This window comes from Leptinotarsa decemlineata, unplaced genomic scaffold, assembly GCF_025532065.1.
Source record: "Leptinotarsa decemlineata unplaced genomic scaffold, Ldec_3_MD MMD2_P_RNA_scaffold_5, whole genome shotgun sequence".
Classification (NCBI taxonomy): domain Eukaryota; kingdom Metazoa; phylum Arthropoda; class Insecta; order Coleoptera; family Chrysomelidae; genus Leptinotarsa; species Leptinotarsa decemlineata.
The window spans coordinates 2,099,046-2,126,905 of NW_027412532.1; the positions used below are offsets into that span (position 1 = coordinate 2,099,046).

The window sequence follows — 27,860 nt, forward strand, 5'->3', positions numbered from 1 at the left end:
TCACAAACTAAGATTATCTTTATTCTGAACATTCTATTGAAAGTAATTCATAATATAATTTTCTGTATTAATAAACTGCAGTAACTAATTTCACTCAAATCTTGAGCCACTTTGAAAATGCAGTTGTCCAATTAATAACGATGCAATCAGTTCGACCGATTCTTACTTGGGTTTTTTAATGATGTGTTCATACCAGTTGATGCTCCCGGTCTCACCTAAAATTTCACAACTCATATCTCTTAACTTTGTTGGTGTAGTTTATAATATCTACCTTTTTAACAAACTCTTCTCCGAGTGAATTTTTCTTGAATCTGTGTTGATCCCAGAGATCTTTGCAGAAATTTTTGATCTGTAAAATAATACAAATATGTGAGTATTTTAGTGTTTTCGATGTTAGGAGTCACACGTTAAAAGATAAGACTTCGTTAGTTCTAGCTCGTACAAGTTTCGACTTCTGAGGGTTGGCGTTCGTAGGGGTGCCGGTTAACGGGAAGAACATATTTTAAACATTTTTTTTTAATTAATGCTAATATTTTTTGGTTCGAGATTAGTTCTACTTCGTTGTTATTGAGATAACAGAAGTACAATGATTATTAATTCGAGAGACAAATTGTGAAAAGCACTTTTATCTTATCGTTGGATTATTCAACTGCAGATATATGGAACAAAGTAATAATAATAACAACAAAGGACACCTTACGTAGGGAAATTTTGTAAAATTGAATATTCAAATTATTTTTGAGCTATACCAGATTTATTTCAGTGGGTATTGACTTGTTTCTTTCAAGTAGAAGACAGAGTTCATTCACGTTAAAACCTCACATCTTTTGTTGAAGTTTCCAGTGAAATCAATGTGCAACATGTACAATTCAATTTGCAATCACTGTGATATTAATAAATGTGATAAAACTAGATTGCAAAGATTACAGAACACTTGTGTTTATCTCATATGCGGCTTACATAGTAAGCCGCATATCTCTGAGTTGGATGAACGTGACTGACAGAAGAGCTTCTTCAAAAATATTCCAACCAACTAATGTCCTCCCTACTTATTCCATAAAATGAGAATCAGAACGGATGAACATGATCTGAATATCCGATATAAATCAACGCTAACTCCACCGAGCCACAGAACAAATATCTTCAAAAATGTATTTACTTATTATGTAACTTAGCTAATGAATAGGATTCCAGTCAATAAAAACGATTACTATTGCTAATAATAGTCATTCAATCAATAGAAGTTCCACTTGAAATATGGAAATGATTTATTATAATTGTTTTCGTTACTTATTTGTGTTATTCTTGACATAATTGCTCTATTAATCTGCTATTATTGCATAATTTTTTTCAGCTATTTCTCCATCTCCTCTTACAAAGACGCAAACTATTGGATCGACAAAGAACTCAATTTTTTTAATATCACCGGACGGCAACTGAGATTTTTCAATGGTAATCATCTACTTTATGTCCTATAAATGGATACTTACTTCAAATCCACATTCATTGGCTGTTTCTTCATTTTGACACCAGTATCCCGGACCCCGTGTACAGTGGTCAGCCCCAATAAGTTCTGCGTTTTTTGGTTTTGTGCTAAGCCAAACCTTTGTCTGACAGTGAGACCTAGCCTGAAAATAAATGAATGTTTAGGCGAATCTGTGAATATGTTCATTAAAATGACTTTCCAGAAGGAGTGCAAGAAAAAGTGCTAGAATCTGAAGTAGTTTCAACAATGACCGAACTAAAAAATAAAAAATCGAGTGGCCTAGACGATATAACAATAAAAGTTCTGAAATATGTCATTCCATCTATATTTGAAATTCTATTGAATCTTATTAATCACTCTATAATGAAAGGCGTGTTTCCGAGTGTCTTCAAAACAGCCAAAACTTCCTATTCATAAAAAGGGTTCACTTGAAGATATATATAACTATCGCCAAATATCATTACTGAGTATTCCATCTGAACTTATTGAAAATATAGTAGCAAATAGAATTATTGTGTTTCTCGATCATCAACATGGTTTTAGAATAGCTAGATCAGTTGAGACTGCAATTGCTAGAAAATTCGAGTTTATTTACAATGAAATCGATAAGGGGAAGTACCTACGCAGTTTCAATATTATTTGACTTGGCTAAGGCGTTTGATTCATTAAATAGTGACATAATGGTTAGTAAGTTATATAACACTGACATTAGAGGGTTCCTTCTGGAATGGATAAAATATTTTATGGAAGATAGGAAAATGGTAGTGACTGTGAATAATGCAGTATCTGTTATTCAAGATATTATCCTTGGGGTACCACAGGGGTCCATTTTAGGCCCACTGCTTTTTCTCTATCTATATAAATGATCTTCCGAAGTATATAAAACAAGGTTTTATTATCCTATTCGCCGATGACACTACCATAACAGTTTCCGGAAATACTGTGGACGAGCTAGAAAACAACATTAATTCAGACATGGATGACATTATTTCTTGGTGTGATAGATATCAACTAAAATTGAATAAAAGTAAAACAGTACATTTAAGCTTCGCGTTAAGGAAAACAGTGAAACTCAACAACATCCAACTCTCGGAAACAGCCAAACTGCTTGGTATGTTTATAGATAAAACCTTGTCTTGGGAGCCCCATATCGATCATGTCTGCAAAAAATTGAGTCAAGCGTTATTTGCAATACGACAGATCAAAGATGTGCTTAGTTTAGATGGTATCAGGACTGTTTACTATTCATTGGCGTACTCACATATGGCTCAAAATGTATTAATGTGGGGTTCTTCTGTGTGTGTGTGTGTGTGTGTGTGTGTGTGTGTGTATATATATATATATATATATATATATATATATATATATATATATATATATATATATATATATATATATATATATATATATAGTTGTATGTGTTTTTTTTATTTTTTATATATGTATATAGTTAATTACCTGTCTTAAGTGTCCGATCTATGTTATACTGTGGACCGTTATTATTGTCTTACATAATTTTCAAATTTTTATTTATGACATGTCTTATATCATGTAAATGATCGAAAAGACGAATAAAGTTATTATTATTATATATCAGTTTGGTTCATTCAATCGCTCCAACTATTATGGAGGTATTTTGTTCCCACTGTTATATGGAACTCTGCAATAAACAAGCTACATTTCCTGGACCTTAATAAATACCAAGTACTGGGCTAAGCATACGACTTAGTTGTTCTAGTCCAGATCAAATACAATAACTTAGTGATGGGAGACATGAAGTAAGCACTGAACATTATAAGTGGGCCGATTGAAGGGGAATACTATCCCATCCAAAACATATTAGCAATTACCAAGAGGACATAAACAGAGGGCTCAGGACCTCTAAAACTAGGTCTCAGATGAAATGGGGTCTGAAATCAGACAAGACATATATATCGCAATAGATGTACCTGTTTGGAGTAATGATGTACAATGTATCTACACCCTTAACATCTTGTAATATAGGGAAAGGCGAAAGTGAGACAACTCAAACTGGAAAATTCTCCGAATTACATGAGATTGGAAAAAGAGGATTTCGAAATTTGTGAGGAAAGAACATCAAACATGTTCAAGGGTCACATGGCTTTGAAATACATCGACATGGACCTAAGAAACTGGTCAACTTACCCCAAATCCACATTCATTTGCCGTTTCCTCACTTTGACACCAGTATCCTGGACCACGAGAGCAATGATCAGCTCCCAATAGTTTGGTATTATTGGGTTTCGGTCCAAGCCAAACTCTTGCTTGACAGTGAGACCTGGCCTGAAATTAAAAAAAAGATTTTTCCACAAATTTGATCTAGAATAATACAACAATACAAAACAACTATATAGTATGTGTTAATATTTGATAAACAAAATGATTTGATATGATATTACTTCATCTCTTTGACGAGTAAACTATTGGTGGAAGTTGGCAAATTAAATCTTGATGAGCTAATAAGTCGGAATACAAAACACTACCGCAGTTCCAAATGATTCAGGCTTCCTTTCTTTTGCTTCAGTATAATTCTAAGTGGCAAATCTTCTCAAAGTTTCGACTCATAAGATTGTGGGTCATGTAGGTAGTAAAGATATTTCTCCTGAGTTTGCAAATGTTTCTTCCCGTTACAATATCTGGTACTGGTACTGAAAGATTCTTGGACCTTCTTGGACTTGACGTCTTTTATATGAAGCTTCGAGTCAGTATGGTGTAATACTGATTTTAGGTAGATTCATTTAAGTAATCATTAGTGAAGATTGGCGGTCGTTAGGTTTTTGTCAAACTACTGCATATACTTTAGGTTTAGGTTTAGATTCGAGGTCGTTAGGTTTCTGTCAAACTATTGCATTTACTTCAGGTGATTCTGGTAAATCTGTCTCATTTTCCTCCTTTCTAGTACCTACATATTCTTTACACATTCAAGAGCATTCTGTTTCGGTAGATTGAAGCCTAGGTGAAATTGTATCAATAAGGCAACCGTTCCTATTCACTACCAAAGGCCTCATGACCGTTGAAGAGTGCCTGTTTGTTTCAAATTCAAGGTTTGCGGGGTCTCACGAATGTCCATCAATGCTGCTGTATTTTCTCTACATATACACTAGATCAGGGGTCTTCAAACTTTGAAGCCTTCGGGCCATAATGATTTTTTCAGTTTGTTCCAAGGGCCAATTTCTGCCCTTAACTATATTTCTAGACTAGGATAGTCGCAAAGTGCGTGACCTAAGCAAACTTACGCTTTTTTGCATTTCAATTATTATTGTGTATTGTGACACTTAACGACATCTAGTGGCGAGTAGTGGAAGTATGTACTATCTTTTTCAGCTACCCGCTAGGTGGCATTAGGCGTAATTGGATATTTTGGAATTACCGCGTTGGTTCGAGAAAGTTCTGGTTCTAGCTAGTTTATTCCGATCACCTCGAGATGGCAGTAATAATTGCATATAAAAAGGCTAGTGGCGCAACTGCGAGTTAGTCTGCGTAGGAAAGACGAAGGAAGCGAAACTGTCTATTGTGAAATAAAGTAACACCCGTCAATAAAAGTATTTTGATTTGACTTATTGTTTTTATGTGTGATTTGTTAGTATGGAAAAGAAGCGAAAAATCGACAGTGAATGCAGAACGTTTCAAGAAAAATGGAACTTTCAGTATTTTGTGATTGAGTCCAGTAATAAGGCGCAATGTTTAATTTGTAATGAAACCATAGCTGTTCTCAAAGACTATAACATTTAACGACACTATGAATCGAAACATCTTCAAAGTTATTCCAAGTATACAGGAAGTTTACGGAAGGAAAATCTGAAGCTTTGAAACGCGGACTCAAATTGCAGCAATCTTTGTTCACCAAAGCTAATACTGAACAAGAGTCTGCAACTCGCGCCAGCTTTCGTGTGGCTCTTGAAATCGGAAAACGTGGCAAACCATTCACCAATGGAGAAATGATAAAAGAACGCTTGATTGCAGTAGTCGAAGAAATATGCCCCGAAAAGGTAAATTTATTTAAAAGTGTCAGTTTGTCAGCAAACACCGTGGCTCGGAGGGTGCAAGACATCACAGAAAAGATATCATCTCAACTGTCTGACAAAAATTGACATCATGAGTGGTTTTCTCTAGCATTGAATGAGTCAACGGATGTGTCAGATACTGCTCAGGTGTTGATTTTTATTCGCGGAGTAGATAAAAGCTATGAAGTGTATGAAGAACTTCTTGATATTCATAGAATTCATGGCACGACAACTGGGGCAGATATTTTTAAGGGAGTTGAAAATGCCATTAATAAAAAGAACCTTCGATGGAGAAATTTGAAATCTATAACAACTGATGGAGGCAAAAATATGTATGGTAAAAATAAAGGAGTGGTTGCACTTGTGTCAAAGGCTGTAGAAAATGATGGTTTGCTATATGCTTAAACTCAGATAATTAAGTTAAGTTTTCTTTGTCATAATTTCTGTCGTTAAGTTTTACCTTGCAAGTAAATAAAACCGAATAATTATCATTCTGTGTTTTCTTCTTCAACTTATCACAGCAATAGTAACAACAATTAGGTAATCTATGGCTGTCGCGGGCCAGATTGATGACAGTAAATCATTGGCTGTCGCGGGCCGGATTGATGACACTGGCGGGCCGGATTTGGCCCGCGGGCCGTAGTTTGGAGACCCCTGGACTAGATAATTCCCTGCCTTTATTCTTCCGGTACATTTATTCCACCGCTGTCTCCAGATATAATCACTTGGTTTTCACAGATGCATGATCCCAAACAAAATATATAGTTATGAATTATCCCCTGAAGAAAATCACGCTGGCAGACGCTGGTCTTCGCCGACCGACTACGGCGCTACGACCGCTAAAACCCACGTGTGTGTGTCTCTCTCTCGATCTTTCCGGAATGCCGCAACTGTTCGAGATTTGTTCCACAGACTTCCAAAGAGTTGAATAGAGTTATATAAGCATTACCACCAGTAGGAGAGTCAGTATAATTCTGGAAGTGAAGTTCGAAGTGAACTAATAAAGTGAGCATTGAGTTAGAGTTTTTGTGTTGCATTCTCAATGTAGTGATGAAATGAAGTCGAGTTTGATAGTATAGTGTGGTCAATTTTTGTCGAACTCAGGGAGAAAACGTCATTTTCCATGAAATTCTTAGTTATTTCTGTTGCTTACAAAAACTTTCTGTACTTACGTGGCATTCATCAGCATTTTGTTCACTCTGACACCAGTAACTTGGTCCATAAGTACAGCGATGAATTCCTAATTGAGAGTCCTTTCTAATCTCGGATGAACACAGTTGATATTTTGCACAAATCTTGTGCGAACTTACGTGTTTAGTTACGAGATTGACGACTTCCTTGCCATGATTTTCTACGATTGTCTTGCACTGAAAATTTGAAAAAAAAATTGTGTGACAACGTATGGGAGGATATACGTGCCGTCATTAACAAACGGGGGGAAGAGATTTGTTGTAAACGAAACGAGCATTTGTGATGGAAGCGGCCGATACTTCATGAAAATCCACAAAGAGTTTGAGTGACACTCTATTGCGAGATTTCTACAAGACAGTATGAAAATTCTAGTGCTTGTTGAATAAAAAATTAGCATTTTCAAGGGCTTTTTTGGGTTTGCAATCATGAAATATTTTTTATTGTAAGTTCGTGGAAACATATTGAAGTTCTGATTGCGAATATTTTGGTCAAATGTCAAGTTTGTTCGAGGGGTATAATTGTGAATCATTTTTCCACTTTTAAATAGGAAAATGCGAGTTCAAACTAATGAACGTGTCCATTTGAATACAAAGAATGCGCAACATAACGGTTTCAGGGAAAAAATGTCCATATGTTTTTTGTGAAAAGAGAAAAAATAAAGTTGATCATCGAAAAGCTAGTAAAATCTTTTGCAGATAAAAACCATGTTCAAAAACTATTTATTGCATACTGTTATGAGAAAAATTGATATTCTTACAAAATAATGTTTATTAAAAGTGAATTTCCAGTAATCCTCTTGACAACAACATATTGTGACAAATTAATGAATTAACGGTCTTAAACACATTATTTCCAACAATATTTCACTGATCACAACCTAATTTAGTTAGGAACTAACACTTAATTTATTTCCACTATTTGAATTTCTTGTTTAGCCGCTCGATTCACTTTCTGAACTGCCCTCTTGGACCAGAAAGACGGGCTTCAATCGGTAAAGGTCCTTTCTAGAATTTTACCGGCGATTCCCGACTGCATTCTTTTGAGATGAGGTCATATGTTTGTTCGATGAGTCGGCTGGCCTATCGGTCAGGGGCGGCTTCAAATTCGTTACAATATCTTCCCTAGCAGTTTGGTTCATCAGCGTCTATTGGTGGGTCATCCTCATTCCCATCCTGTTCATCTATGTCTGCTTGCAAGTCGGAATAGAAAATTTCCGAATCCACCCTTTGAAAAAACTGCTTTAGGTGTTGCAGATCTCTGTATTTACCCAACTTAATTGTAATTGGGCTAGAATATGAAAGGCTCAACGTCGTCGCTGCAGGGATGCCTTTCGTTTTCTTAATGAACGCACTGAAATATAGCTCTTGTGCAATATGAACTTCGGTTGGTATTTGACAATTTTGACCACTCCGCATGGATCACGTTTTTCTGTACATTCTGTACATACAAAGGTGACGATTTTACTCTGCTATTTGTCAATCATCGGATTAACACTGTGTACGATTTAGGGAGAAACTTTGTATCGTGGACATTGAGGTTTCTTTTCCAGGCGATCACGTACCTAGACATTTCTTCCCCTGGACATGAAAACTTCAATAACCATTATTGAGGTGATCTAAAAATTTAGTTTGAGATGGGTTTAATGCCACCATTAACTCAAATCCGACAAATAATAGGAATAAACATTTTTTCCTCTGGTCCTGTGAAATATTAACTGAATTTCATCACTTTATCGAATACGGAGCACACAACTTTCATGCTGTCGAAATCGATCAATTTGTGTTACGTGAGCCCTATTTTCAATAAAATTAAATAAGTATCCACTGATATATAAAATATATCCTTTTATTTTTATACTGTGACCCAATTATGAAATAAAGTATGTGTATTTATATTTCCTTTAAGGATCTTACCTTTGATACTTCCACATCTTTCAGGTTCAGAAAAAAAATCCTAAACTGTTTTCAATCACTCACTTGTTTTTATGTAGCAGTGAAATACAGGATTAGGTAAAAAAATACAACATACAAAGCAAATTTTATTAGTAACTTATACATACATAGAGACAATCTTATCACAGTTTCCGATTCACATGGCTAATCCTTCCTTAATTCAAGGATTACTAAAGGTCCCTAACTAAACTGTGAGTATCCTTTCAAAACTAAATCGTAAAACTAGTAGAATCAATTCAAGCTTTGGTAATAAACAAAGAGGGTGAAAATCAACCTTGCTTTACAAATCGAGGGCGCTGAAAAAAAAAAGAGGGATCTGATTAGAGAAATAAACGGTAAAAGTTTATGGTGTCAGAAGTGGGATAATTTATTGACACTCATGATTTTGGAACTAATCAGTTTTTGACAGTTTCTTACCTATTCAAAACTAGGTGTAAACAAATCCATTTATTATTTAATCTATGACTATCTGATTGAGAGTAGTTTTGCAATATCCGATGGATTTGCAGATGGTGTCTCTATTTGTATAGTGGATCAAAAGGCTGATCATCGTGTCTCCATATTTTTCTATCATCTCGACACACTGTAAAAAAATGAAATATATCAATCTTCAACAAAAACGATTTTAAAATAAACTCCCCACCACTTAGTTCATGAAGATGAGACCGCATTTGATTATTGTAGTCGGCAAGATTAATTTTGTGAGGATGGTTTTCATAATTTGAGTCGCAACCAAAAGCAAAATACTTCCCTCTTCATGCTTATGTAGGTGTGAGTGACAAATCGATATTTATATTCATGTTATAATAAATAATTAAAGAACAGTAAATGCCCGATTACCTGTTTTGAAAATCTAATAAAAAAAATACAAAAAAAAAGTATTATTATTCTTTAAATTGCCTTCAAGGTTCACTGATCTAATTACATTGAAATAAAGTGAAACGGTTGTGAAATCATACCTGGAGGACAATTTGAAAAAAGTGATAGATTTGCAGTTTTTATGACATTATAACACAATAATTAAAATCTTGACACACGGTGTCCCCAGGGATCAATTCTAGAAGGTATTATCTGTCCCTCTTTCTGAATCAATCTGAATAAACAGTCTTGGAGGTTGAAGATAAATTCAATGCTGCAGATATAGCATTGTTAGAGTTTCACAGAGATTTAAATCTAACTAGCTACCAAAATTTCTAGGGATAGATAAATGCCGATATTTGAAGAACATATGTAAGACCTACGATTTTGTAGGCACAGATATCTGCCAGACGTACCTACAAAATCGTAGGTCTCACATAAGACGCAAGGATTTGGTACTCTCACCATAACTTGGGCATTTTGTATGTACTTCTCCGGAATATGTTTATTATTCTAAGACCCTGGTACATCCTAGTGAATCAACTGCAGGCATAGCTCATGACTAGTTGGAACAACAAAAAATCATTTAACTTTGAATTATTATGTGTTCAAGTAATATTGTTGTATCCCACAAAAAATCTCCACTGATTTATTCAATCGTAGAGTGTAGAGCATCAATGCTTTTACAACAATAATTGTTGGTGGATGATTTTTATTCCCAGTGAAAGTATAGTAGTGCTTGTATTCCACCAAACAATTAAGATTGTAGCATCAAATGGGTTGTGATATCTAACAGTAGGTAGATTTAAATGAAAAAAAAATGACACACCAACTCTCAATGTAACATTCATAAATTTCAATAGCATCAACGACAAGTTCTGGCAAGTCAAATTGACATCTACAGGTAACCCAAATATGTTGCTTCTTTCCTAATACCAAGCCAGAGTCAAGCTAAAATGGAAGTCACCAACGAACCCAAAGCAAAACCCAATCATTCCAATTTGTAGCAAATAGGTTGAACTAATTAGGGGTGAGATAAAATGTGCAGTTAGGAAAATTATTTGAGTAATCTACTTACCAGAAAGAATTAGTATTGAAGCCACAATAAAAACTTTTTCAGGAAAACCAAGTCTAATTAAAAGCAAAAATCAATCAAATTTAGGATTTAAAAACAACTACTCAAACAACAGAAAAGTTAATTTCTGATCTTCTTACATAAATTTCAACTGAATGTTAACATTTGAGAATTTATTCCAAGGAGAAAAAACTGTTCCACTCCAAGACATTTTTTAAATTGTTATATACAATTTTTCTAAGAATGGTAACCCTGTCAAAATAAAATTGTAATGAACATTATGAAGTAGATGAAATTTACGACAATTATCAAGTTTTTTCAAGTTCTAGTTGAAAGTAGCTTTGGTTAGATTGGGAATTAGATTTAATTATATCAAGAGCAAAGGGAAATTTTAGAAATTTGGCAACATAACATTATTTCTTCACTATTACCAAATAACAAAAAAAAAACTTAAGCAAAGCAACAAAATTTCTAGGTCATAATTTAAGAAAAGTATTATTATGGAGAAATAGATGTTTTTTATTCTGTGGAAAAGCTAAATGGAGGTCCTCAGCATACGATCTTATAATGAATAAAGTTGATTATTATTATTATTATTATACGAGTTTTTATCACCTGATGTGAGTTCTGACTAAAGACTCTTTGATCAGTAGACAGAATTGTTTAAATATCACCTTCAATAGAAAACTGATTACTTTTTTATGTAAAGATCAGCCGAAAGTCCCCAAAATAGGTCCTGGTGGTACTCCACAAGCCGGAAAAACATGTCATTCTAATTATAAATTGAATGAATAATGATGAATATCATATATTTAAAACATTTTTTTTAAATTTTAAAGATCATTTGAAACTGTCGACATTGTATAAACAAGAAAATCAAATACCCTCTTCACTAGTTTCCACATACCTTGCTTCTGTACTGTATCGGCAATCCCCTGCAGGTTTTCTCCAGGACATGTTCAACTGCATGATCCGCTCTGGGATTGCTGAGTATTTTCTCCATCACCTCCACAGTCATCTCGCAAATGGGACACTCCAAAATTTTTACTGAAAATTAGAATAAAAAACCGGAATATATATGTCAATTCAACAAGTCCGACGTGAAAATTTGACAAAAACAGTGACCGCCACTAAAAGTGCTGACTGCAAATGTGGGGTACCGCAAGGGTCACTTTTGAGCCTCTTCTATCCCACATTCTATGGACAGTCATCTTGTAAATGTGACACTCCAAATTTGACAAAAACAGTGACCGCCATAAAAAGCACTGATTGCAAATGTGGGGTACCGCAGGGATCACTTTTGGGCCTCTCCCATTCCAAATTGTATGAACAAGTTAAACAATGTGGGAGCCTGAATTTGATAGACCAAATATATTTGCAATGTTTACAACTTACCTCGAACAGTTTCCAAATAACTTGAACACAATTTGATCATGCTGCAAATTTCATCCGGTTCGAGAGCTGCAATCAACAACTGGATAATGGCGTCACCGTATTCATCTATGACATCGTCGCATTGAGTTTTTATCGAAGTGGGCATCACGTGGCAAACCTCTCTGACAATGTTCTCGATTTCATTCTGAAAATTCATACATAGGTTATAGTGATTCAGCATTTCTGTTAAAAAATAAGGTAAATATTCTACTTTCCCGTGCTACCTATATTCTGTAATAACTGCCACTGCCATAAAATATCATTTTATTCATAGAGATCAAGGTCTCATACTTATAGACTTCAATTCACTTACATCAGTCTTATTGTTTTTGAGTTGATCTTGGATTTCCTTCATAATAAACTGGCAAACTACACATTGTGGTCCATCTTGTTCAACAGGTTTCTGCATATCGACACGATGACCAATGGGAGTATAGTTTGGAATCGGTTCTGAAACAATCGAATATCAAAAATGTCTTTACGACGAAGATTACATTCAGATTTTTGCTAGGAAAAGGCACATTTCAAAAAGAAGGCTTTGAAGTATTAATTATATCACTGACCTCGTATAATTTCGACAGAGCTAGCGCACAAGTTTATTCTGGTACATATTTCTTTCGGTTCCAGAGACGAGATCAGCAGCTGAATAATAAGATCTCCGTATTCGTCCACAAGACTGTTACATTCAGTTTTTATCGTCGAAGGCATAATTTTGCAGATATTCTTCACAATGTTCTCGATATCATCCTGGAAATTGAGAATGTATGATGTATCAGCTTCAGAATGGATTAAATCGTGTCAGAAGTGGTACTTTCAACGATTCATGCATTAAATAAGTCAGTGGTTGCATCTTTCGAATCCAAAGAATGATGTTGTGGTATTCGAGTTTCAAAGAAAAGTTTTGTACCTGCAACACTTGTTTTATACTTACATCGGTCTTCTTGTCTTTCAGCTTTTCTTCAATCTCTTTCATTACAAATTGGCAAATGACACATTGCGGTTTATCCTGAATAACTGGTTCATCTATTCCAATAATTTGTCCATTGATAGTGTCGTCAGGTATTACATTTGTTTCTGAAAGATATAAATAAGATCTATAAGTTAAATCAATTTTTTTTAAATATCGAAGTCTGTTGAAAAAAAGTGAATTTTCATTTTTCTCAAAAAAATATTAATTTACTCATCAAGTTCTATTTTGCTCCCATCAAAGTAGTCCCCAAAATTTGAAGCAAATTTTACGATATTCTCAAAACACTTCTAACTTTCATGCCTGTCACCAAAAAACGAAACATACTAAACAGCGGAAACTGTTATCATATTTGAACATTCACCTTATTTTTTTAACAGTCCATGTATATTTTGATAGTGCTGGTCATCCAGAATACAATGGCAAAAGTTTCAAGTCAATAACATTTACCATTATCAAGATAAACAGCTTAAAACTATCCAAACCCTTGAAATTTAAAATTTTCCATGATTTCACTTTTCTTATTGAAAGGGGAACAATTTTTGGATTGAAAGTTTCTCGAGAGTCTACTTCTCCATCTTCAGCATTAAAAAAAAAAACAAAAAAGCTTTTTAACACAGACAATCGTTACAAAACTACTTCACCTAAATTCGAGGAACATGTTATTGAGCTAAATAAAAAACTCCCATCTTGCTGTTTTTATAATCAAGTTAGTTTCAAGAGAACTAAGTAGAACCTTTGCAAGATATGGTTACTTTGCCTTTTTAGATGCACATACTAGATATGACATTGCCTTGTGGGGAGTATGCAGCAAAAGCATGCTGCAGACAAGAACACTGTAAACCATTATTCATTGAACAACGAATCCTAACAATAATCTCTCAATTTATCCTTGAAACTGTAAGTTTAATTCACTGAAATACAGCTATGCACCAGACATATTGTTCAAGGTCACCCTAATTACATCACTTGTCATCCATTAGTCATTAATGACGTCATAGTGGTGGGGGAAGGCTTAGAACCGGCTTAAATCTCTTACTAATGACCACTCATTTTATGAACTACAGGATTTACTTGTAGTATCTCACTGTAATATAACATCATATATATATATATATATATATATATATATATATATATATATATATATATATAACATCAAAAACGTTTGTCAACAGGAACTTTTTCTTGAGACAATAAACGTATTTCTCTCTCTCTCTATCTCTCTTAATAGCACTCACCTATATTTCCGCTGAGGTGCTTTATAACAAAACGAGGCAGAGGACTTGCAGGCTTGTCATCTTGGCACAGTTTCAGGAAAACACAGACTTCATCCGGTTTCAAATCGCTGATGATCAATTCAACCAACTCTTCGGTGTAGGTATTTACGAAATCCTCACACTCAGGCACCATATTGCTGGGCAGGTCGAGACACAGTTCATCAAGAGCGTTCTCTATGTTTTTCTGTAACACAAACAAAATGAATTTCAACCGTAACTAAGTCACAAAACTATTCAACTACCTTTGTTTTCACAGACTTCCCCATATACTCAAGTTTCGTAACAGTGAGAAGACATAAAGGGCATTTGGTGCTCCCTTCGGCTTGCATAAATATCTCCACGTCTCTGTTTCCTGAAGAGGGGCATGCTTTGATGAGTGGGCATATCTGAGAAGGGTCGATTTCTTGAGCTAGGAGAGCAACCAGAGCAGGTTCGTAGCTATCGACGAACTGAACGCAAGTAGCATTTATTGAAGAAGGAAGTTTGTCGCAGGCTTTGTCTATCACTTCCTTGATGTTTTCCTAGAATAATACACGAAACTGATAAGCTTGAACAATATGGGACAAACGGTGGATGAGTGAACACAAGTATGAAAGAACAGTGAAAGAAAACTGTACACTGTTGAGTACCTTACCTCTGTCTTAGGGTCGGTGATAGCCACCTGTACTTCATGTAAGAAGTATTCGCAGAAAACGCAGACCTCCTTGTTGTACAAAATTTGTGTGTGCGGGGGCATTAGTAAGTCGATGGGTAGCTGCTGTTGTGGGTTGGGTAAAATTCTGACGGACGAAGTGTCCTGATTCAATTTGACATGTACGAGAGGTGGTTGCTCTTTTGATGACGCTGCTAATTTTGACGTTTTGAGTGGTAGCAGAGGAGCTATGATTCCGCCCTGAGAATGACATATGAATATAGTCACTATATGTTTATACTATTTAAAGTAGCAGTTGAATAAATAACTTTTGTTGTGGAATGTTACCAAAATCAGATCCAGAAAAATGAATCATCACTGGAGTTTTTATAGTAGAAGTCAACAAGCTTTCTTCTTCAGGTTTATGCAAATTGAGTAAATATTCAACTTCTTAACCAATTCAGTTACATGCATATTTTTGAGATTATTATTTTCAATATGGTCATTTATATTAGTTTACTATTTAGCTGAGGAAGCTATTAACATTTCCACTACTCACTACAATACATCATTTATTTGAATACAGCAACAATAAAGGCAACTATATTCGATAGCGGAAAGAGAGAATGAAAAGAATACAGACAAATAATGAAAGGTAAAGAGAGGGAGTGGGATACCCGTGTTAAGGGGAGGGACAGTGGGGAAGTGAGATATGAGAGGAGAGAAGAGAGGACAGAGGTGGATGAAGAGAGGGAAGAGAGAACAGATGTGTGAGAGAAAGAGAGAAGAGAGGAAAGAGAGAATCGATATGGAAGAGGGAGAAGAGAGGAAAAAGAGAACAAAGGTGGAAGAAAAGAGGAAAGAAAGAACAGAGGTGGATGACGAGAGACAAATGAGAGGAAAAAGAGCAGAGGTGGAAGAAAGAGGAGAGAACAGGGGTGGAAGGGAGGGATAATAGACGTGGGAAAATAGAGAGATGAAGGATAGAACAAAGTCGGAAGAAAAGAAGAGAGAACAGAGTTGAAAGAAAAGAGGAAAGAGAGAACAGAGTTGAAAGAAAAGAGGAAAGAGAGAACAGAGGTGGCGGAAGGGAGAGGTGGAGAAGAATAGAAGAAGAGAATATAGGTGGAAGAAGAGAAAGAACAGATGTGGAAGAAGAGAGAGAAGAAAGTGAAGAGAGAACAAAGCTGATAGAAGAGTGAACAGAGAAAAGAGGCGAACGTGAGAGGAAAGACAGAAAATGAGAACAGAGGAGTTGAAAGAGAAAGAAATCATCCATTCATTTTCATTGCAGAAATGGAGTTTTGCTGTACAGATTTCCAATCTATGCATTAGGTTGACAGAGACTCATTAACTCCATCCCAGTTGAGTTACACAAGTTTTCTGTCAACCCCATACAAGACAACTTCAAAGGGGAATTGGCCGAACTCATTTCTTAAAATCATAACTAACAGTGTTCTTTTTCTATACTAAATACTGTGGAATATCAGAGATTTACTGAAAACCACACATACAAAAGTGACGAGTCTTTAAAAGGAATTCTGAAGCTCCTTAAAATGGCACACACCTTATATGAAAGTGAAAAGGATTAGAAATATCACTTTTTTTGTACATGTCATTATCATTGATCCTATCAGAACAAAATATGTTTTGGTTCAATTAAAATTTCTGAAGAAAAAACTTTCAGATTGCCCTTTTCGTGGAAAACTGAATTTTTTTTGCTGATTTCATACCTATTATTAATATTCCCAATTTCTAGAACATTATCATATTCTTTCAAGCCAAAAATTTTCTCAAAACAACTTCGAATGATAGTCGGGTCACTACAATCTGACAAAAATTTATTAGCTCATCGAAAATACATCACATTTCAATTCAGCGGCAACCAACCTCTTTTCCAGTGGCGTTACAAATTCCGATATCAGCACACACTCCCTTGGAATCCAGCCCATTCACCAAATAATTATAGATTTCCGAATAGTACTGCTCCACCAGGCTGCCACATTCTTCGGCAAACTTCCCGGTCTGTTTACAAAGTCCTTCCAAGACCTGCTTGAATTCCAGCTCCGTCGTGTTGGCGATCAATAAGTCCTTGAGGTGCTTCACGAGTTGCTCGCAGAGATCACAGGGCAAGTCTTCCTTCACAGCACTAAGTACAAGATAAGACAATTTATTTTCCACTGAATGTTATAATACAAGGAACCATACTTTATGGGAACTGTCATCGATAGATTAGGAATATTATTATTATAATTTCACTCCTTAGTCATCGGTTTGAATGAAATACTATAAAAAACTATATACATACACTTTGAAAATTAATAAATGGAATACGATTTTATTGATAATAATAGCGATTATGTGGCAAAAACTTTTTCAGATATTCAAAAAGAAAATGTGTGCTGAATTCTCTAAATTTATTTTTTTCAAATATTATATTGTAGCCTCTTCTAGAGTATGAAAGAAAAATGTATATTAAAAAAAACACCCCTTATATAATGACATTTCTGTTGTAACTCTTTAATACAGCGCTGTAATATATTTTCCTTATTACAACAGAGTTATGTCATTCGCAAATGTTACTATTAATGGAAAAAAAATGATATGGGTCCAACAATTGAACCTTGCGGTACACCGGGTAAATTCGAGGCCTCACAAAATGCTCTTGGATCTAATGAAAATAAACATTATGATTATTTTTAGTTATCTATCCCCTCAATATCACTCTAAGAGGTGATATAAGGATAGCAGCTTTCAGAAATTATGGAAAATAACGTTTTCCAAAATGAGTATTAAGTAACTAATTTCACAGAGTATCTAAAGATGGCCTCATTGGGTAGCCAGTGGCGTACAGTTGTGAAATGAATAGGTGAAATACTGTGTGCCGATTTTTGATATACATGGACTTGAAATGTGAAACAAAACTGTTCCTGACTGACTGACTGAAAATTATCCATGAATTCACAAAAATTCACTTATTTTTTTTTGCAACTCACTTGACTGGCACATATCCGATGTGGGACATTGGCGTTATTTCAACTTTGGCCTCGTGCGTGTGGAATTGAGCACTGCATTCCCCAGATAAAAGACATACTTCGTTCGGATTCAGGTGTTCTTGAAGATGGTTGTAAATCTCAGTGAAATAGGTTATGACAATGTTGCTGCAGCCATCCGAAAAACTTCCAAATTTGCCACAATACTGAAAAAGAATTCAACAAGCCCATTAGCAACTGCTATGGATAACTGATCACTGCCAAATGTTAGGTTATTTTGCATATAGTTGTTCAAATGCCCAATTATCAAACATGTGAATGAATATTTTTTGAACAGAGTAGTATATTCAGGAAATTAAAAGTATCCTTATCCTCTGACAGTATGCTGCTTTACATATCATGCTCCCAGAACTGTAACACTCTTCTCGACGCGCAATTGATCAACCCAGTCGACGTCATCGGAGGATGATATATACTAGTAGTAAAGTGCTATTATTATATTTCATCACAAATCAAATCAATCGAATCAAAATATGCTATATTACCCAAGATCTGAACATCTTATTGGCAAAGTCTAGTAAAGTAAAACGTGTATATGGGACAATTAACAAATATAAACTATAAAATAATGCTTATAGAGACAAGAAAAAGAGACAGAACAATATTAAGCCCAGCTGAACAGATACAAATATAAGTACATGAATATATGAATATCGAGTAAATGTAAATATATAATGCTACGTAATGAACATTGATATCCATTTTGTGTTGATTTCAATAACTTGGTTACACAACGCTACATGCCAATTACTCAATAGAGCCTTGGTAGGCTCTATAATAGGGCCTCCCAACAAGGAATTCTTTTACTTTCTTTCTGAATTTTATTTCATTATATATTCCCCTTAAATTAATGGGAAGGTAATTAAATAACTTCTTGCTATTGAAAATAATAGAATTTTGTGTAAGGGAAGTGAAGTAAGACTGATGTGTTCTATAAGTTGGGGTGGTATTAAATTGATTTTTATATTTTTTGTGGATAAGACACACTGTTTCCATAATGAAAAGACATACTAAGGTCAGAATTTTTTGCTTCACAAATAATGGACGGCACGAATCCTTGCATAAATATCTGATGGATACTTTTTGTAAAGAGAATACCATACTGAAACGAAATTGTGCACAATTTCCCCAGAAATAAATTCTAGAACGTAAATAGGACTCAATTTGTGCAAAATAAACTGATCTTGTGATAGTAGTGTCTAACTCTCTTGCAACAACTCACTGCATGACATCCTGCTGCTAGTCTTTTACATAAGTAGTCGACATGGGAATCAAATTTCAGATTTTCATCAATGAAGAGCCCTAAAAATTTATTTTTATCCAAAATTTCAATTTTTACATTTTCCAAATATACTTCCCCTATGTTACATCTAAACGTGACCACATTTGTTTTGTTGATGTTGAATGATGGAAGATTGGAATCACACCACATGTGTCGACGATGATTTGATCAAGTAAATTTGAGGCAGTATTGCTATGCTAGAGGATAGTGGTGTCGTCTACAAAATATGTGAATTTACCACTTTCTGAACATGGACTAAGTCATTGACATACATGGGAAACAACACCGGTCCCAAAACGGAACCTTGTGGGACCCCACTGCCAATGACACGTTCCTCTGATGAAATTCCATTTAATAGAACATTCTGCCGAACTCAAACCAAAGTAATGCAAATCCGTAAAGTTCTAGGTTGCGAAGAAGTTATATATTTATGAAGATAAAAATAAATGACTCAAAAAATCCTGCTCATGTACTTGTAGAACACATTTCATGAAGTGAAGTTTGTTATGAACTTCATTATCAGTAATTATGGATTCAGGAACTCAATGACGTCATGGCTATGATAAAAATTTCAAACATTGTGGGTTTACTGGAAGAAAATCAGCATACATCGAGAAGTGATACTGATAAAGAAAATTTCATGAATACCAAATATGCAAATCACCCTCTTTCAACAAATCAACAAGTATTAATTGAAATCCAATCTTGTTGGGGAATTATTTATTTATTTATTTGTTTACAAACTCTACAGACCATGGCCCAGTCACAGAGTAGGAAAGGTAAATATCACAAATAGATTTGTACATACAACAAAATGAAAAAAAAGTTACAAAAAAAATATTCAACAAGAGTTATACAATTTCATACAACCTATTTCTAAAACTATTAAGACTTTGCAAGAAAATATCACAGTCATTTTGTACATTATTATAGGCATTGCACATTGATTGATTTCTCAAGTGATACGAACTGAATAAATCAATTAATCACCTGAAAATATTTTTTGAATCCGGTATTTGACTGGACAGGAGCTAGTTATCCAGTATTTATCCGGATAGGCCGGACAGTTACCAGATATGTTTCGTGTCTGATCAAAACCACAAAATAAGAGCTGAAATACAAAGAAAGGACCCGACTCACCCATAAGAAACTGTGCAGAACCTCATCCCGGGTCATTTTGCTGAAATTCTCCTCCAATACGTTCACGACTTTGTGACAACCATCACATTTATTGGGAGGATCGACGGGAGCAACTTTCGTGGAGCTCTCTTCGGCCAAAAGTTCCTGCACTCTCTGATTGTTGCATAGTCCAGCTACAGAGCACACGACTTGCGGATTCATTTGGGAAGCTAGAGTGTCGATGAGTTCAGGAATGAAGTTGTCGGCGATTTTGTCGCATTCTTTGACGATGGGTTTGAGATGGATGAGTTTACAAGTACCTTCGAATACCTGTTTGATAAGATCCTGAAAAGTTTTCAACGATATGATGAGAAGACACATTTACAGCACTGGCAAGTTTGAATTTTTTTTCAATTTGATGTTGAGTGATTTGATTATGATGGCTGAAGTCATCTCAGATACTGAAATCTAAAACACCTGTTCCTCTATTCAATAATTTAACAAAAAAACCTACACATCTCTCGTCATTCTTCAGCCATAATTCAGAAAATCGTTTTCCTTCCTACCTGCATATTTTCACAACATAATTATTAAAGATCACAGGCAATGGGGGATGTTCCTCCTGACGAAAATCAAGTAGTTTTCATAAAAGTGCTCTAAAATAACGCATTTTAAACTTATCATTTCAACCTTTTTTTTTCAAAAATTATTTACATATTTAAAAAAGAGGAATGAAATAATGCATTCAACATTTAAAGGGATTCGTTTCTATTTCACCATTTGGCAACATCGGTTATAGCTAATAAAGGACAATGAATCTGTTACCTGTATGAGACAAAGATGACATATTTCAGAGGCGTGCTGTTCTGTTTACTTATGTTCCGAGTTCCGAGACATTCTGTGACATATGACATTTTGTGCACCTCACCTATATTCCTCTATATAAATAAATAACAAAACAACTGTTGTTTATGTGGCTTGTGGAGGTGGTATTGAACTATAATTTATATTTTGCTTTAATTGTTGATTTATAAACTTAATTTTCCTTTTTAAAAGTAGAATATCTAGGTACGTATAAATTATTTCAACTTGATATAGGCGCTGTTGCCAATATGTGAATTAGAAACAAATCCCTTTAAAAATTGAAACCCAACATTAGAAACATCAATTTGAATACTTTTGAAGTGAATTTGAAAAACTCATGAATTAAACTCAACTTCATTTTGTTCAAACTTGCATTTGCTGTAATAACCCAAATTGAGGAACATTCCCCATTCAAATTATTTGGTTTAATAATAATATTATTGACGAAACACCGGTGTTGCCCTACGCTCCGGGCGATATTGAATCCGTTGTGGGGAACGAGAAGTGCCGAATTTATTGGAAATATTCGTTCCCACCCTCAGGCTCATGCAATAAATTTAAGTGGTAAACAAATAATAAGACAAAAAGTTACATTGGAAATAAATTTTAGTGGTTGCGTTTTCCACCCCTTACAACCATGGGGTAAACCAAATAAATTACTGGCTAAGTGCCTTTTTGGTAGTACAAAACATCAGGTTAATTTCAATATTGTAACTTTTTCAGTGCTTGTGAAAAAAATTGTCATACAAATTTTATGTACCCCCTTTAAGGGGCTGTATCTCAACAAGGGATGCTCCAATGAAGTTTCTTTATATGAAAGATCCTATCTTTTTTTCGTTGAGGAATCACCTCCTTATGTTTTATACTTATTCAGTTACACCCTGTATATTTTAAATTAAAACAAATGGGCTTGAAATAGCAAGCCAAACCAAGTGGAAAAACGCTTTAATAGCAACATGTTTTTTAGTTTTTTCAACTATTATTTATTTAGGGGGTTTTCAAAATCCCCAGAAGAAATTGTATGAGCTACATACATTCAATAATAAATACTCTCATTATATATTATCACAAGTAAATAAATTGAAGATATACTATCATGGTAAATGTTTCAACGGAGGGTTCATGACCTAAAAGATATGAAATGATGTACGTTGTGAAATGTCAAAGGATAACTTTTCTATATTTTCTTTTGCAGAAAAAGTTGTAGTTTTAGTACTCTAACCTAACCTAACACTTTTGATATATAAATTTCAAATAATCAACTCATTTTACCAGGAACAAATCTTTCTTCGACAAACAACTATTTCTAGACATTTGAGAATAATGACACATTTGAAGGCATCTTCATTGTTATTTTTCTGTTCACAGTACAATATATCATTCCTAGAATTCTTATACTTCCTAAATGACATGTTTACTCTATATTTTGAATAATTTTATCTCGCTCTATATGACCTCTCACATAAGGTATAGAAGCAATAACTATTATTATTCATTCAAAGTAAATTAGAAATCGTTTACTTGAGTAATTTGAAAGGTTCAAAACTTTCAATTATATTAATATCAAATGGACTTTCAGTTTAATTTACTCGCTTCTCTACGTACCTGTGTTTCATTGCTCTCTAAATTATCTCTGGCCTCCTTGACCATATCCAGACATATTTGGCAGACGCTACTGGTATCTGGTGGTAGTTTCTGATGAACCCAGACAGTGTCGATACAATGTCGGACTGCATGGCAACCACCAGCAGTTCTGTCAAAAAATATTGTTTGAAACAAATTGAAATTTTTAAACAAAGAGCACCTTTTGCCCTGACTTGTTTTTGAAAGAAATTTTTCAAGGGACCCAACTCTTTTGGAATAGAATTAAATTTTGACAGGTAATACCGATCACACGACTATATGCCATTCCCATATGATGCGACCTTCACGGGTCACTCTGTATATATATTTTGGTTCAATTCTATTTTTATTTTTCTCCACTCTTACGTTTCAAGTCGAGCTCCTCAATATTTTCAGATGATTTAGGTTTATCATCTGGTATGAATTTTTTATTGGTAATGATTTCATTTTTCAATACTTTGTCTGAAAATTTCATTATTCCTTCTCTCTTGAACAATGAAGGACACAATTATTGTTGCCTTCAGGCAGAGAAATGAAAAATTGCTATAAGATAATGAATCTCATCCTTGAATAATTTCTACAATGGGCAATAAATATTTTCACGAGTCATAAACATAATTGCTGACAATTTTAAAATATCCTGATGACTTCACATGTGAAACATTCCTTTGATTCAACAGTGGAACAACTGCAGTTGTTAGGTATTGTAATGAAGTAGCACTGCATTTAGTTTTGGAAAAACGAGAATATAAAACTTCAGGGTTGTGTCTGGCATCCGGGAGGGGAGTGACTATACAGGGTGAACGCCTGAACAGTGGTCATCAAATAAATGAAGAAGCACACTTATTATAGGACTCAAATTAAAAGAAACGTGAAAAAGTCTTCCTGGTTTCTAGCTGACGTTTCGGTTGGTTCCCGAGTTTTGCCGTGATCTTCTTTGGTTACAATCCCTAAACGTTTCAACTGCAACTGCGGCAATCATCTTCAGTGGTGTGGTGGAGAACTCTTCTTGACGTATGAAATGAAACTTCAACTTCAGAAGACCTCGGCAAAACCTGGAAACCAACCAAAACACTGACGCCAGCCGCGATATTTTTGTTGAAATTGAATTTTTTATTATCTGTTGAAAAAATTATTCACCCTCTACAAAATAACAGTTAGTGGCAAGTTTATATTCAAGAAACTAATCGGACAGACCAAAATAGTTTGAGAGATCAGGGCTCAGCTCACAATTCTCTATGGACTAAAAGACCAACTACAAATAAAGTTATTGATGTATTAAAAACTAAATCAAAAACAAGAAGGAATTTTCAGAAAAAAATATATTCATTTATATATTTATTAGTAGTTGCCGCTTTGAGGTATATAGTTTGTATTTAGTGTATATTAGCGTTGAATACTTACGTCAAATTTTTACACCAATACCCTGGTCCCCATGTGCACCTTTCAGAACCCAAATTGTGTTTCTTATGTCCTGGACGAGGTGGTACAAATACCCCAGTCGTGAAGGCTGAAAAATGTCATTAGTATACAATTTGTTGGCATAAAGAAATACTGACAGAATATTTCAAAGATAACGAAGAAAGTATAGGGTATAATGTTGGTGTTTGAAGGGCATAAGATTGGGTTTAAGAGTTAATTTCAACAAGATGTTATGAAAGACGCTAGAAAGTCATCAGTCTTGAAAATATTCAACATTTCCTTGAGAATTACAGGTACGGACTTCCTGTAAAGGTATCAACACTTTCGATAAGAACAAAATTAATTGAATCTTATACATACTAAAAATAACTGGACTGTATTAGGAGGAGTTAGTTTCAAAAATGAGAAAAAAATAAAAAAAGGAACAGCGAGTATGATATTCCAACAAGAATTCTAATTTGCGAGGAAAACAAATTTATCTAATCTGAAATGAAAACAAAAAAAATGCAAAATTCTGCAACATTACATGGCTGACTGACTGCGAATAGTTCGAAGAGTTATTAACATTGCCTACTCAAGAAACGGGGCTAATGACCAACGTAGTCGATGCCAATGATAAAAAAAATGTAAAAAAATTATAAGTTACAAAAAATATTTCAATACAAGCTACTTCACGACATTTCCATTGTTTCTATGTTTCTCACATTCAAAATCTTCCCGCGCACATTCACAGAATAACCTAGATTAAATAATAAAAGGAATTGATTTTTTATTTTATTTTATTTCTATAAACGCTTCTTTTTGAAAACAAAATCATTATACATTTTTGAATCGAAACTAAAACTGAATATATATTAAAATAAGGGATAATGCGTAATCCCCATTTCTACGCTACTGGCTCTGATTCGATAAAGTTTAGCTATTTCAAATATCAAATTCAGCGAAAACAGTGGCGTACAATTATGTTTACCTATAATATCAATAAAGTAACCCTCTGTGACGCCACTGGAATTAACATCCCAAAAATAATTTCATGAAAAACACGTAGTTCACTCAAAATCGGCGAAAACGAAGCAAGTTATGAACACATTCATATGTACTTTTTTCCCAAGTAGTCACCACCTGAAATCAATGATATCATTCAAGATACACCCTATATATAATTGATATTTCCTCACTGATCCAGCCATTCATCAATTTAATTTAATTTCAGACTACAAATGTTTTTTAATAAATTGATACATGGTTTTTAACACGCTTTTATTAGCTTCACCTGTATCTATGTATGTTTGTTTGCTTGCAACTCTGAGCTCGGGATCTGTATGTGACAGAGTTATCGATATTATTGCTTGATCTATTCGCGGGCAGATGGCGCTGTACGCAACCTACTTGATATTTCTTGAGCTATTCGCGGGCAGATGGCGCTGTACTCAACCTACTTGATATTTCTTGATCTATTCGCGAGCAGGTGGCGCTGTACTTAACTCTTTGATAGGTTGTTCAAAAGAAAGTGAAAATAATAAATATAATTTAAAAAACTAAAAAAACACGCTTGTATAGCATATGAAACTAAAAAGTTTAAAATAAATATAGTTTGAAGAAACTAAAAAACACGCTTTTAAAGAACATTGAACTAAAAAGTTAAAAATAATTTTCCAGTTTTTTCAAACTATATTTTTTTAAATAAGCTTAAAACAATAACGAATGAAAAATACTAGTATAAGTGTGAAAAAAGCGTGGACCGAACCTGAATTCGTCAACACACTGTTGATTAATTATGGCAATATGGAATTTTTATCATTGAAATATCAATAATACAAATGATTGCATCAATAAATGATTCATGAAGCACTAGATAATAATTGAATCACTATTCCACAGATGACAAAAATGTTTTTCAATACTAAACCTTTTATGTGTGGTAAACAAAAATTTATCTCGCCAAAAAGAAAGATTGGTTTGTATGATTAATACCTCGTGATAGGAAATGTTTCTCAAGCAGCACAGAATGTGTTAATATTCACGAGGAAGTTATTCATCAGATCACTAGCTTCAAAGAGGCCTTGAAATTATTCAAAGGATCATAATAAATTTGAATGAAGTCATAAGAAGGAACAAAATAACATCTTTCACTAAATCTCACCAAGACGATTAATTTCTATAATGAACCAACAGTGATGATAAATGAAATGACAACTTTTCTTGTTATCAACATGTATTTCATAAGTTCACACATGGAGGCTTTACTTTTGATTGCCGTTGTGAATGATATAACAAGTATAGGGAATATTTGCACCAGAAAAATCTTACTTTTTCTCTATCTGGTTATCTCTAATAAAACAATCTTTGATTGCTTTATTAGTGACAAAATCATAGAATCATCTGCTTGATAATCATTTTTTATTTTCATTTTATTTACAGTTGCCATTCCAGCATAAACCATTTTCGTATTTGGGGTTGTATATACATTTTTTATATCATGTACAAATGATACACCAGACACCAACTGGAAGAAATACTACACAGTATAGTATATGAAAGAGGTGGAATTTCACTCACATGGCATTCCTGTAAATGAAATTTGATTCAATTCCATTAGGAATGTTTGAAACAAATATGTTTTTCATATACTTAATTCAATGTACATGTAAAAGTAATTGTTTCGAAAGTATATTTTCTTTTGTGTAGTTATTGCAGGAGGGCTTTTTGTTTCAGTTTGTGTCTGAAAGTTACTTCTTTGTATGATTTGTAATGACCATTCCCTGGCAAGAAAAACTAATGATTCACTGTATATTTCTTACTGTTAATTCAAGGTTTTTTATTATCTCTAAAAGGAAATCGTCCACGCGAGAATGTTGATATTTTGTCAATTAAAATGGACAATGGAATGGTGAGCATATATTCTGTTGCCAATGAAACAACTCAAATTAGTAAGTAAACAAAGCTGACCTATGGCTTATCTTGCCAAAAGTTAAAGGTCGTTTTATTTTTAAAGCGATACTAAAATATAACCGTTTCAATTATCGTATATTATGAGTAATCAAAAAAAAACAATATTGATGAAAAATGTCACATGAAATTAACTGCAGGTTATAGGTTAGGTAAACTACTAGAACAAAGAATTCAATTCATCAGAAAACAATTCAGGAAATATATACAGTTTAAACAACACTTATGATAATACATTCATTTTAAACACTAATGATTGCGCATTAGAAGAATACAAATTAATTTGATTCTTAGAATATACTAAAATAATTTCAAATAACTGTATAACACTCACCAAAAACTGCCACAAGGGCAAGAATGAAATAAATCTTCATTTCAACTTCGAAATCCTTATTTAATATGGATTATGAAGAGAAATAGTCATTAATCACTATTTACGTATATACAACAACACAACCACAGCTGACAATTGCGACTCTTTCTTCCTGTCCAACCAAGTGAAGTCCCAACTTCAACTGACTCATTTGTTGACATGTTGTCAAGTTTATCCTTCAAGACAAAGGCAAAGTTCTAGATAGACGAGAAGGAATACGCCGCTTTCAGAGAGAAATAGCAGAAGGAGTAATGTAGAGAATGAGCGTGACAGAAA

At 34.2% G+C, this 27,860-nt stretch overlaps 1 protein-coding gene across 2 annotated transcripts; it reads right to left on the bottom strand.

The window, feature by feature from the left end:
* LOC111508428 (uncharacterized) lies at window positions 1-27,733 on the bottom strand. 2 transcript variants are annotated; one of them, XM_074169221.1, is made up of 19 exons: window positions 27,546-27,733; window positions 24,245-24,350; window positions 22,823-22,970; window positions 20,375-20,698; window positions 17,896-18,098; window positions 16,790-17,048; window positions 14,903-15,160; window positions 14,511-14,789; window positions 14,230-14,452; window positions 12,953-13,095; window positions 12,585-12,768; window positions 12,335-12,471; window positions 11,983-12,166; window positions 11,495-11,634; window positions 6,684-6,878; window positions 3,653-3,790; window positions 1,491-1,628; window positions 272-349; window positions 1-215 (listed from the first exon to the last, which is right to left on the bottom strand). In XM_074169221.1, exons 1-19 carry the CDS (start codon window positions 27,583-27,585, stop codon window positions 147-149), a joined length of 3,246 nt encoding a protein of 1,081 aa, XP_074025322.1. In that variant the 5' UTR covers window positions 27,586-27,733; the 3' UTR covers window positions 1-146. The 2 variants fall into 2 exon arrangements, with proteins under 2 accessions (XP_074025322.1, XP_074025323.1); XM_074169222.1 differs by lacking the exons at window positions 1-215; window positions 272-349; window positions 1,491-1,628; window positions 3,653-3,790; window positions 6,684-6,878 and adding exons at window positions 8,728-8,950; window positions 9,072-9,237 and having other exon boundaries at window positions 27,546-27,731.
* Window positions 27,734-27,860: the final 127 nt, after the last annotated feature.